Source organism: Sebastes umbrosus, chromosome 6 (assembly GCF_015220745.1).
Source record: "Sebastes umbrosus isolate fSebUmb1 chromosome 6, fSebUmb1.pri, whole genome shotgun sequence".
NCBI classification, from domain to species: domain Eukaryota; kingdom Metazoa; phylum Chordata; class Actinopteri; order Perciformes; family Sebastidae; genus Sebastes; species Sebastes umbrosus.
This window is the reverse complement of record NC_051274.1, coordinates 21,989,997-22,002,672: the sequence shown is the minus strand read 5'-3', so window position 1 is coordinate 22,002,672 and position 12,676 is coordinate 21,989,997. Positions and strand designations below refer to the sequence as shown.

The following is a 12,676-nucleotide window of genomic DNA, read 5'->3' as shown; positions in this document are numbered from 1 at the left end:
TTAAAATGCCTTTATTTTACATGGCAATAATTGTTTAAAATGACCAATGCGTACTTGTACTTTTTTTAATCTGTAGTTTTACTTTTACTTAAAGGGACTATTTGTAACTTTGTACGCGCATAAATGTAGCGGGTCGTCACACATGCGCGCTCGCATATGCGCGTTCGCATGTAGCCGCTGTACCCTCCTCCTCTGCCTGCTCGCCTTCACTCAGACAGAGCGCGCGTTCTCAGCTCGCTCCACCTCTAGACGTGAACGCGCGCTCACTCCACACTGCAGAAGAGTTAGTTTAGCTCTGAGAATATCTAGTGAATGTACAGGGGACGTTTGTGCAGAAATAACTGCTGCAGCTCCTCCAGACCAACAGAGGTTTCCCGTGTCTTGTGAAGTAACGGAGCTCTACAGAGATTTACGTTGTCTTCTCGTTACCGACCGGGTGCCGGTGTCACCTCTGCTCTCCGGCTGCGGCCGGAGAGAGCAGAGGAGACATGCTGCAGAGCTCCGCTGCAGAGCCCCGCTGCCTCAGCCTGCACTTAGGCAGGAAAAGCCAACACTAGGATCAAATCTAAATCATGTTCATGGAGAGACCTTCGTCTGGTCAGCTAACATTACTGCCAAGCAGCTGAAATATAGAGTGATATTGTGGTTTTAGCTGACTTGTGTCGCCTCACTGTTTTGAGTGATGCTCGTTCAGGTATATTGAGAGCGAGCAAGCGCGAGCCCGACGCTGACTTTCGTTGATTTCACGGCCACAGGTGTCGCTGTTAAGAAGCATTTCTGAAAGTTACAAATAGTCCCTTTAAGTACTATTTATCAAAGAATAGTACTTTGATACATTTCAAGTGGCATCCATGACATAACAGAGTAAAGGCCAACACTGTTTAACAGACAGGCTTCACTAGATACAACTTTGCGGTTTTGGTGCTTCCGTGTAGTTTGTGTTGGAGTCTTGTCTGAACATGCGAGCGCGCATGGGACGCTGACCTGGATTGATTTATACGTGTAAGAAGTTACAAACAGTCCCTTTAAATACTATTTATCAAAGAATAGTACTTCGATACATTTCAAGTGGTATCCGTAACAGAGTAAAGAAAAAGTCAAAAAAGCGTTTTAATGCCACTAATAACACAACTTGTGATTTTTGGTTGTAGCGGGCTCAGTTTTAAAGCTACAATCCATTGGTACAAACCATGACATACTAGCTTGTTGCAAAGGATTCTAAATAACGCTCTAAACTTATGCTGAATTTTGACGAGGAAAAACTGGCATTGCCATTTTCAAAGGGGTCCCTTGACCTCTGACCTCAAGATATGTGAATGAAAATGGATTCTATGGGTACCCACGAGTCTCCCCTTTACAGACATGCCCACTTTAAGATAATCACATGCAGTTTTGGGCAAGTCATAGTTAAGTCAGCACACTGACACACTGACAGCTGTTGTTGCCTGTTGGGCTGCAGTTTGCCATGTTGCTCGGCGCCAGGCAAGCAATTCTTATTGGACTGAATAGGCGCCATCTTGGCGTCCGGTATCCAGTTGTTATTATATATCCATGCTGCAGCCACTGTGGATTTTATATTGTTTACATATCCACATTGTCTGCTTTGGTGATGTTTTATCCTGTTGATTCCTTAAGGTTTAGACTGTTGGTCAGACAAACCAAGACATTTCAAGCTATCACCTTGGACACTGGAAAGTGTGATGGGCATTTTTCACTGTTTTCTGATGTTTTATAGAACAAAACATTAATGAAAATAATCACCAGTTGCAGCCCTAGAGTTATGAAAGCAAATACGAGGGACCAGGTGACATAAAGACATGAAGGCTTTACATTCAGAAAATGTACCATGGACAAAAGTAAAATATAAAAGGATAGATCCCCAAAAATGTTTGGGTTGACAATTCTCCAGCTCTGCAAAATGTTTTTTAAAAAAGTGAACTGATTTCAGAACAGTTGTTTAATTCACTAGAAATGTTTCAAATAAAGGCCATAAAATCAATTAAATTAAAATAAAGTCTTTATTCTTTTATTTTCTTCACAGTTATCAAGAATAAGGACTCTTTATTTGTTGATTTATTAATTCATATTCTGGTCCATTGTCCTCAGATTTCACAGTTTAGTAGCTCTTATATTATCACAGCTGTCTAAGTTCCCACAGGAGTTGGTACAGTTAGGTAGTTTGTGTCATTAATGGCAGGCTTTGTGCGTAACCTTGAATTCTTGATAGACAAGAGTTACACATCTTACAAGTTTTGTTTACAAGTCATTTCCCAGTCTTTCGATTTCGTCAAGGATGAAGTCCATATCTTTCTGGGAAACCAGCGGTGAGAAAACAACCATGCGGAAAAAGTTGACTTTTTCTCTCAAAGGTTGGTAGCCCACCATCATAGTGCCTTGTTTCATCATGCGTTCCTTGATGACTGGAGCTACCTGTTATTAAGAACAAAAACACACACACATACACGGTTACCTGTTTGATTCAGAAGTGCTGCACAGAAGTGGTAAATACTTGAAGATGATGGCTTCCATATCTTCTAACAATTAAAAAGCATGCACAGTGCTTAATGTGTGTGTGCAACAGAAGAGTTACAAAACTAATTTCTGTAGTCCTCTGATGTAATACAGAAACTTACTTTTGCTAGTCGGTCCTGGTAATCTGCATTCCCTTCCTTCCCCCTCATACTTGGTGGTATAAACCAGAAGCATACATTCACAAACTCTGGCTGTCCATGGAGACAAACAAACACAGGTACTCAACAATTTGGCAGGGAGAAAAAATCTCATCTTTCTCATTATGCTTGAGATATTTACTTACCTCGCGCAAAAGATGAAACCCTTCTCTTTTCTTCATCTGCTCCACCAGATATCTGCAGGATGTATGTTAATAGACTTTTGTTTTTAAAGAGAAAAGAAAGAAAAGTTTTCACTGAAAATGTTCCTGCTGTATAACTTAGGATTCAATGGTAAGCAAAGATAAGGAAAATGAGGTGATTAGATGTCAAAAGCAGCCTACAAGCTATCTTAACCTGCTGTGCATGATGGACCCAAATGTCCCTTCTTCCTTGATGTTTTTATTCAGAGAAATCAGCATCTAAGTAGCCACCCGATTTGACTGTTCTCAGGCCATTAACTAGGCATTTTCGCTATAACCGTCATAGATGTGGGTCATTAGGGGCCTACTACGTTGCAAAACTTAAAAGCAACATATCCTAACACATTGTAAAACTGAATGAAATGTTATGTTTTGAACACAAACAAAAAGGCTTCTTTAGGTTTAGGCAACAAAACCACTTACTTAAGTTTAGGGAAAAACATTGTGTTTTGGCTTTAAATAACTACGTTTCAAAAGTGAAAGTAAAACTTAATGCTTGTGAACACAAAGACAACTACACGTTGAGTTTCATGCTGTTCTGCTCCTGTTATAATTACTACAGTCGCTAGAGGTCGCTGTTGTGTTCTTTTATACTTTCTTTCGGTGATCTACAATGTGAATAGATGATAAACCTACTATTGGGTGTAGTAGGCCCCTATTGACCCACATGTATGGTGCTTAGAGCGACCGATAACGCTTATTTAATAGCTTGATAATCATCTAATCGGCTGAAATGGCCAACTCACTGATAAAGGTGTAAATTATTTTGACATGCAAAAAGTGAAACAGATAAATAGCAGTACTTTTAAATTATACCTCATTAAAGATTAGATCATTTTGAATTTACTACTTGACTCCTAACCTATGCCAGGCTTGTGTTGTGCTACAGCTGCATGCCTACCTTGCATGGATAAAAGCTTTGTCCACTCGCTCCGCAAAGCCAATGGAGCCAACGGCTTTCCACATCAACCAGAACTTCAGACAGTCAACCTTGCGGCTGCACTGTACTGACTTATCCCCGACATCCAGATTCACATCATAGAATTTGTCTTGCTGGAAGAGGTATGTGGCGTTGGCACTGTGGCACTTCCTCAACAAGTTCTGAGGACAAGCAGAAATGATTGTAAAAGATTTTTAAAAAACATAAACTGTTTTTGTGCGTATCAGATAATGTTGTAGCCTCAAACCGTGGTATCCTGTAGCAGCAAAGCAGAACACTGCAGGCCAGCCACCAGCATCTTGTGTGGATTCCAGGCTACTGAATTTGCTCTTGTCACACACACACGCACACGCACACACACACACAAACACACATAAAACACACATAAAAAAACAAACAAAATGTTGCCTTCCTCATAATGAAAAATGCATTTTTCTGCCTTTTGTATCAATACCTGTGAACCCCTTTCATCAGATGTCTGTGTTGCTTGGAAAAGAGCACGCTCCCTCCCCAGGCAGCCTGTAACACATGACCAAACAGACAAAACTCTGCATGTTCTCAAATTTGAACAAATACAACAGAAGCTTGTCAGCAGACATAGGTTTTTCTTCTACCAGACTCACGTCTACGTGCATCCAGAGCTTGTGTTTCTCACAGACATCCGCTATTTGGTCCAGTGGGTCAAACGCACCCTGCACTGTGGTCCCTGATGTGCAGCTTACAAGGAACGGCTCTGCACCCTGGTAGATACAAACTGAAAATGAACTCCGCTTTCTTGCACTTGGTGCTGTCTGGTTTGCACAGGATGTACAAAATATTTTATGATTAGTTATACCTCGTGGATAATTACTGTTAAAACCACTACAAGTGACCCTAAATCCACAACATATTGTATGTGATACACCTGAGTGCTTACTAAATATCAGTGAATTTACCTGAGATTTTACCAGCTTTATCTTTTCATCCAGGTCCTCTGGAATCATGTGGCCTCTGAAGCACACAAGAGATTTATTTTGTCTGTATAGAAACCTGGGACTCATTATGAATAGGGCTGCAACTAACAATGATTTTCATTATAGATTTTTGAATAATTGTCTTGACTATAAAATGTCAAAAAAAGAATGGAATAATACCGTCAAATTGGTAATTTTATCTGACCAATTGTCCAAAAGATGTTCAATTTACAATTATATAAACTAGAGGAAATCTGTAAATCCTCACATTTGATGAGATGGAACCAGTTTTTAGGTACAGTACAGGTACAGTGTGTAAGATTTGGCGGCATCTAGTGGTGTGGTTGCAGATTGCAATCAACTATGTACCCCTCCACTCACTCCTCCCTTTCCAAGACTGCGGTAATGTGAGCCGCCAAGTGCAAAATCGTGGTAATGCTGTTCGCCTCGCTCAGAGGCCATCCCAACGGAAGTCAAACGGCGGCTGGCACTCTGCGGCTCACGTTACAGCAGTTTCACAAGCGTCGGAGAACTAGGGTGGCCTTTAGGTAACGTAAAAACGTTAAAGGCTCTCTCTAGAACCAGTATTTGGTTTGTTCGTTCTGGGCTACTGTAGAAACATGGCTGAGCAACATGGCGGACTCCGTGAAGAGGACTCGCTCCCTATACAGATATGAAGGGCTCATTCTAAGCTAATTAAAACACAATAATTTTAGTTTCAGGTGATTATATACTATGAAAACATAGTGATGAATATTATATTCCATTTCTGCCAATATCCCCCCTCAAAATTACACACTGTTCTTTAAGAAATGAATTGATTATGCCAATTGATGGGCTCATTTATTATCAATAGTTGCAGCTCTTATTATGAAAAATACATTACCCATCATCCACTTCCACCAAGATGACATTGTCTGTCCCAATGCCCAGAAAGGCAGCCCCTTTCTTCACAGAGTAGTGGCTCTGGAAAAACAATCATATTATATAGAGACAATACATAAACTACAGTGTGATCATCAATAAACACCTCTGATAGATCATCAACCCCTCCGACATGCAGTTACTGACCTCTAGAGATGTAAAGATGGTTAGTCTTGGCAAACCCCACAGCCCCTGGCTTTTGACATCTGGGAAGAGTCGGTAGCGTGCGAGGTTCATGGCGTACATGTTGGAGGTAGAACCCCCTGGGCAGAAAAGACCGTCACCTTCCGTCCAGCCAACCAGCTGCCTCATTCCTCTCAGAACCTCAGCCTCCATCAGCACAAACACCGGGGCCACCTCATAGGTGAAGCTGCACACAAAAAAAGTATAATAAACAAAATATAATAAGTTGTATTTCATACTATTGCATTGTATTCCACATTTTATACACACAGACATTACCACATCTGCCTAACACCAGTAGCGGAACATATTAAGCACATTAAGTCAAGCACAAGTTTAATTTTGAGGTATTTTTACTTTACTAGAGTATCACATTTTTCTTCTACTTTATACTTTTACTACACTACATTTATTTGAGAGCTATAGGGACTTCTTACTTTCCAGATTCAGATTTATGTACAAAACATATGATCATGCAACATGAATATAACTCTGCATAACAGCTACTTTACTTTTTCTACTTTCACTCTTTTCACTTTTTTTTTGCGTAATATAGTCATTTTGAATGCAGGACTTCTAAAAGACTATGTCACTAATCTTCCCTAATCTCTCATTCATTCTGCCCGGTTTTCCATGTTACCCATTGTCCCACCTGCTCTCTGATAATCCAATCCGTTCTCAACAAACACCAGACCGCTGTTCATGTCTCATGTTCACAATGTTTAGTTTCATTTTCACTGTACAAACATGGTAATTAAAACTGCAAACCTAACTAAGTGGTTTTGTTGCCTAAACCAAAGTGGTTTTGTTTGAATTCACAACGTTAACCACATGTTTACTGCGACCATAAAGTAATGCCAAGGGATCCTGACAAAGCATGCAAGCATTCATGACAAAGCAAAGTTGCATGACCCCTTTCCCACCAGTTTCACCACCTGACCTGCTCCTCCCACTCACTCACCTGCTTCCTGTAGTATACTGGCCCACTTCCACTGGTCCTTCGCCAGATTGTCTTCATTACTCATTACCTAGCTTATCTGCCTGTGTTTTTTGGACTTGTTTTTAACTTGTCTCAAGTTGTGCTTGAGGGTTTCTGTCCATTCTGTGCCAGCCAGCGTTACAGATTATTGCTTACTTTACTTCCTCCACCACCGCCTAATACAGTCACAGTACCTTATTTAAAGCATTATTTGGATCATATTTCTACAGACTTATTCATGCATCCCCTGTATAATGATGTGCTTATATGTTTTAGTTATATATTATATTTATTCTTACAGGTTAGTGTTGAGAGCCTCAGTGAGGAATCTGCCAGCCAGGGCATGATAGTCCACTCCTGCAAACAGCTGATTAAAAAAACGTGGGTGACCTTAAAAGAAACAAGAAAAGTCTTATCATGAAAGAATAAGGGTCAATCCACAGTATTTAACTGTGTCAGCGGTCTCTGACAGTCTTACTTGTCTTGATGCTGTACTTGGCGACATCTTTGACTCTCTGTAGGAGGCTGTGTTGTGGCTCCCCCGTCGCCCTCAGCTCCAGATCCAGAATCCGGGTCAGCTCCTCCGGCTCTCTCCACTCACAAACCTGCAAGAGGAACACAGGGATTAAGAGATTCTGCTCAGAGTACTCACTGTAATCGGACACCATTGCGATTTTGACCTTTTGCTTGACGTCGGTGCCCTTGCAGAGCACCTCCTCCATAATAATTCTGAAGGCTTCATTCAAGAAGAGTTGGCCCTCCGAGTGATCAACAAGAGGCTCATTCAGGTCACGGAGATTAGCTGGCTCCTGTCCATCTGCTGTTGCAAGAACCGTTAAACATGTTAACACTTTCAAGAGTTATACACAGGAAAAGACAGGAATAGCACACTGTACTTACATGAGATTGGGAACCTGTTTGCCATATCCACGCCTATGAAATGTTGGTGAAACCTTACCCCTTTATATTTGGCTGTACTGAGAAGGCAGACAGAGGGAAATGGGTGCAAAGGAAAGGCAGGGTGAGACACAGTAGGAGTGGGAGGGACCTCTTGTCCCTGTTAATTTAACTGTCTGCAATGAGGGCAAAGAACGAAAATGAATAACTTCTGATTTATGAGTTTCTGTCACAAAAAGAAAGATAATTGGTTTCATCCAGTCACACGTGAATTTCTCATGTGAAACAAGGTATTGTGCGTTTCATTAAATGATTCTCATTGCATCTCAACCCATTTAAAACCTTATTTTCAATACTATCAGATTAAATAGTTATAGAATTTTACAGAGAAGAAAACTCATAGAGGCAGCAACTGTGATATGAGTTTTTTAATCTAAAAGACCACGATATGGAGATCAATAGGGAATACCACAATATAACTGTGACTCCTAATCATCTGTACGTTCAGGGAAAATTACATTTTCTCCCACATGCTGAACATTTATCAAGTTAAGCAAAACGTAAACTAGAGCTGCAACAATTAGTCACCAGAAAAATAATCGCCAACCATTTTGTAGTAAGTAATTTGTCATGAAAACAGGACTCGAGTAAACTGTATGTCTGGACCGTGTATGGTCAGTCTGTGAATTTATAGCTAAATTGTTACACAAATAGTCAGTGGTCATGTCTATAATGTTGAATACAGGAAATCTTTCTTAAATGTACTCCAGTAGCATTTCACAACATTGTAAAGCTATGTATGAAAAATAAGAGAGGACCAATGGAGTGGAACTGCTGACACAGCCCCCCCTGGAAACATAAACAAAGGACTGTTCCCGCCTTTTCATATTGAAAGAGCAACGACCAATGAGGAAACTCCAACACTTGACCGACCAATCATCTAACTTCATCACTCAGTCAGTCACTCTGTGACAGACTTTAGCCTCTGTCCAGCCAAAAATGGCAGAACATTTAGATTTCCTGCTGTGTGAATATCTTTGGGTTTTGGAGTGACAAAACAAGACATTTAAAGACATCACCTTGGACTTTGAGAAACTGGGATGGACATTTTTCACTATTTTCTGACATTTCATAGACCAAAGGATTTAATCGATTAATCTAGAAAATAATCGTCAGATTAATCGATAATGAAAATAATCGTTAGTTGCAGCCCAACGTTAAACAAAACATAAAAAAGATAGAAATATTATTTCATCCTCCTCTTTAAATCCCCTAGTGTATTTACATTACAATAAAATGAGCACTGCTCAGTTGTTTTCCTAATTTCTCCCTGACTAGAAGGAGAATACAAAACATGAATACAGACACTATAAAAAAAAAACACCTCTTTCAAAGAAATTTAATAAAACAATACACAGTTTTGTATATTATTGTAAAAGTATTATAAATTGATCATTGACCGTAGCCCAATATCTCAAGGGACTTTATAATCTGTACAGCATACGACACCCTCTATCTTTAGACCCGCGGTTCGGATAAGGACAGCCCCCCCCCCCCCCCCCCCCCCACCCGGTAACTGTAAAACCTGGACGGTGAGACCTGCAATAGATGTCATGTGTACAGAATAGACCAAGTAAAATCACAGTATGGACAATCAGGATGACAAATTTATAGATGGATTGTAAACATACTGTATATGAAGAACCTTGAACAAAAGGCCTCGGTGGTACTAAGTGGCACTGTGGGGTAATTCCATAAAGTACTAAAGTCTTTAAGTGTTGTTTTTTCCTGATATGTAATACATCAGAGCGGCACATACGGGTACTTTGCAAAAAGTCAAGGCGGTCTGATGTATGAGAGTCAATATCATGTGAAACACACTCATTCTAAGTAAAAACAGGGTTTCGGTCTCAGTGAGCACCAGACAGTGAAGGCCTCAGTCAGTCTCCAACAGAAAGTCGATGCTCTCGGGTGGCAGCGCCCAGTCTTCCTGACTGAGCAGCGAGTGCAGGTGAGCAGCAGTGGCTTTTCGCCTCTGGCGGGTGCTCCAGTAGTGCAGCATGGCAAACACTCGCTCCACATGCTGCGAATGGTCCTCTTCAATCTGTTCCAGCTTCACAGAGGGGATGTCCAGAGCCAGCCTGCCAATCTCCCTCCAAGATTTGCCGATGGTACGGGCCACGGTCATCAGCTGCTTCTCATTAATCAAGCAAGAGCCTGCATGTGCAATGAGATAGAGGCAGATAAAGTAGGTGACGGTCTCTACAATGTTTTAAAGGGAATCGCTTTGAGTGTAGTGTGACCCACCTTTGTTGCAGATCTGTTTGGCTGGAATAATCTCTTGTAAATCAGAAGCACTTTTTCTCTTTCTTGATGTTTCACTTTTTCCTTGTAAATTGAGAAAACTTGTTTATTTAACATGGAAATCTAACAGTATTTCCATTGCTGACAATACTGAGCAGACTTTGTCCTACCTGAAGACAGAAGTGTGTTGACTGTGTTGAGCATTGGGAAGGTTTCCTGCAGGGCCTGGTCCTTCAGCAGCACCAGCAGACCCCGTGCTGCTTCAGGACCTCTCTGGATGACGTGATCCAGCAGCTCTGTCACCTTCTCACTAGGGACACGGCAAGCTTTCACCTGCTGGTAGCCGCGAACAGACAGCAGACAGCGAGAGTCCGCATGCTGCAGGACAAAGTCGGCATCTGCGCTTAGAATTTCTATCAGCTTGACCTTTTGGCCTCTGAGTAGCTGGATCTCAGCTGCTGGTTCCTGAGCCATGACTGGATGTCACTGAAATGAGAAAATAAAGGGATGATGAGTTATTTTAATGCAAGCACAAATAAAAAACAGTTTTTTCCCATTTAGATTCTCACAATGAGGTCATGGTGTACTTATTTAAGAAATGAAACCTTAAGAGATATTATTGATAGATAATGACTATTGCATCTACAGTACTTTTTGCCCAATAATGTGTCAAATTCCCTTGTTGCTGTTGGGTTTAGGCACACTGTATGGGAATCTAACCCAGTTGAAAAGACAGCTGATGGGATTTAAATCCTTGAAAGATTTTGTAAATTACAGTAAATGTGGCTACAGCAGGTGGGAAGTTTTAAATATGATGCTGTCTACTAACACAAGTACTGATTGTTTGTGAAAGTAAGTAGCTTTGGTCATGCAGAATGTCAAGTCTTAAAAGAAATACAGTATTGAAGTGGTGCAAAGTAACTAAGTACATTTACTCAAGTACTGTACTTAAGTCCAATATTAAGGTACTTTACTGGAGTATTTCCGTGTTCTGCTACTTTCTACTTCTATTCCTCTCAATCTCAGAAGGAAATATTGTACTTTTTACTCCACTACATTTATTTGACAGCTTTACAGATTGAGATTATTAAAACAAAATATAACCAACTAATAAATGATGATGTATTATTATAGATTAAACTACCCAGCAGTATATAAAGTCATTAAAATGAGCTCCACCTTTACCAGCTGCAACATTAAAGTGATGAACACATTAGTGCATCAATAGTAATAATATAATAAAGATTATTCTGCAAGATGAGTACTTTTACTTTTGGTACTTTAAGTATATTTTAATGCTGATACTTTTGAATGCATGACTTTTACTTATACGTAACAGAGTATTTCTACACTGTGGCATTAGTACTTTTATTGAAGTAAAAGAGTACTTCTTCCACCACTGCATTATTGTGCTGTGCACTATTATTCTGCAGCAAATCAACAATAGCTAGAATCTACAATACAATATTCTAATGGGGAAAAGGTGTTTTAAAACAATATGTTTGCATGTTTGTTATTTTAACACAATATTATTTACATTCTGAAACTACATGTCTGTGTCAGCAGCAGTCCCATGCTGAATAATAACTGTCTGGACTTCCTGGTGCAACATCTGTTGTTGTCTCGAGCTCCAGATGCGCTTCACACTTATCTCTCTTACACCAAAGTACAGCTTTATGTAAGTAACAAACTAAATCTATTCCCATAAGACTCTTACCGTAGTGTAACAGCTGGAGAATAGAAAAAAACACGATTAAACTAAAGCAGGTTTTTGCAGACAGCCGGAGAACATTTCCTCTGTTTACATGGTTTGGATCACAAGCATCAGACTCTTCATTCCTCCCGCTGCTGTTTCTTCTTTGTTTTTTGTTTTTTTCAGCCTGATGCCATACAATGCATTGAACATGCATGCATTCATTTCTGTGTGCTTCCATCCAGCGGGTGGATGACTTCACTGCAGTAATGTGCACATGGCTGTGAGGATTTAGTGACATCTGGTGGACACACATTGCACTCTGTGGTGAGAGAAGCACTCAGGGGGCTTTTATTTCAGAATTAATAACACAATGTTTAAATAAAGATAATTGATTCGCATGTTACAGCAGAACAGAGACAATCTGAGAGGTAAGAAAATGGGATAAAGAACTATTAGAATTAAACAAATAAGAAAAGAAATTTACGAAATGATATGGTGATTTATACAATATATAATACAGAGACTATATCTTTGACTATGTAGAAGTGAATTGTGCAAATATTTGTGCAAAAAAAATTGTGCCATGGTGTGTGTGAACTATATATATATACAGTGTATGTGTGTAGTGTATGTAATATACAAACTCAATACAATAATAATGCAATAATATGAAGTATGTATAATAGAAATAAAAGAGAATACCACGGTATAGCATATAATATGATAGTACAAAAGTACAATGACAGTAATATAGTAGCAATATAATATAATTACATTTTGAGTAGTAATAATAATTATAGTAATAATAATAATAATAATAATAATAATAATAATAATGGTGATCTATAATCAGGGACAAGGTGCAGTCTGTCTGTCTATTTATCTATTGATCTAATAAAAACTAAAACAATAAATACAACTAAAAATA

The 12,676-nt window shown here is 39.6% G+C and overlaps 2 protein-coding genes across 3 annotated transcripts; both read right to left on the bottom strand.

Moving 5' to 3' along the window:
• Nucleotides 1-1,942: 1,942 nt before the first annotated feature.
• Nucleotides 1,943-7,912, bottom strand: csad (cysteine sulfinic acid decarboxylase). Of its 2 annotated transcripts, none has more exons than XM_037773921.1 (14): nt 7,752-7,912; nt 7,532-7,671; nt 7,330-7,456; nt 7,151-7,241; nt 5,837-6,059; nt 5,652-5,731; nt 4,748-4,802; nt 4,436-4,552; nt 4,267-4,331; nt 4,060-4,141; nt 3,774-3,973; nt 2,816-2,867; nt 2,634-2,723; nt 1,943-2,430 (listed from the first exon to the last, which is right to left on the bottom strand). In XM_037773921.1, the coding sequence occupies exons 1-14, from the start codon at nt 7,774-7,776 to the stop codon at nt 2,257-2,259; spliced, it is 1,521 nt and encodes a 506-aa protein (XP_037629849.1). In that variant the 5' UTR covers nt 7,777-7,912; the 3' UTR covers nt 1,943-2,256. The 2 variants fall into 2 exon arrangements, with proteins under 2 accessions (XP_037629849.1, XP_037629850.1); XM_037773922.1 differs by having other exon boundaries at nt 7,532-7,668; nt 7,752-7,891.
• Nucleotides 7,913-9,131: 1,219 nt separating this feature from the next.
• On the bottom strand, nt 9,132-11,944 carry zgc:174906 (uncharacterized protein LOC571548 homolog). Its single transcript, XM_037771509.1, has 4 exons — nt 11,770-11,944; nt 10,223-10,538; nt 10,056-10,136; nt 9,132-9,965 (listed from the first exon to the last, which is right to left on the bottom strand). The coding sequence occupies exons 2-4, from the start codon at nt 10,524-10,526 to the stop codon at nt 9,685-9,687; spliced, it is 666 nt and encodes a 221-aa protein (XP_037627437.1). The 5' UTR covers nt 10,527-10,538; nt 11,770-11,944; the 3' UTR covers nt 9,132-9,684.
• Nucleotides 11,945-12,676: the final 732 nt, after the last annotated feature.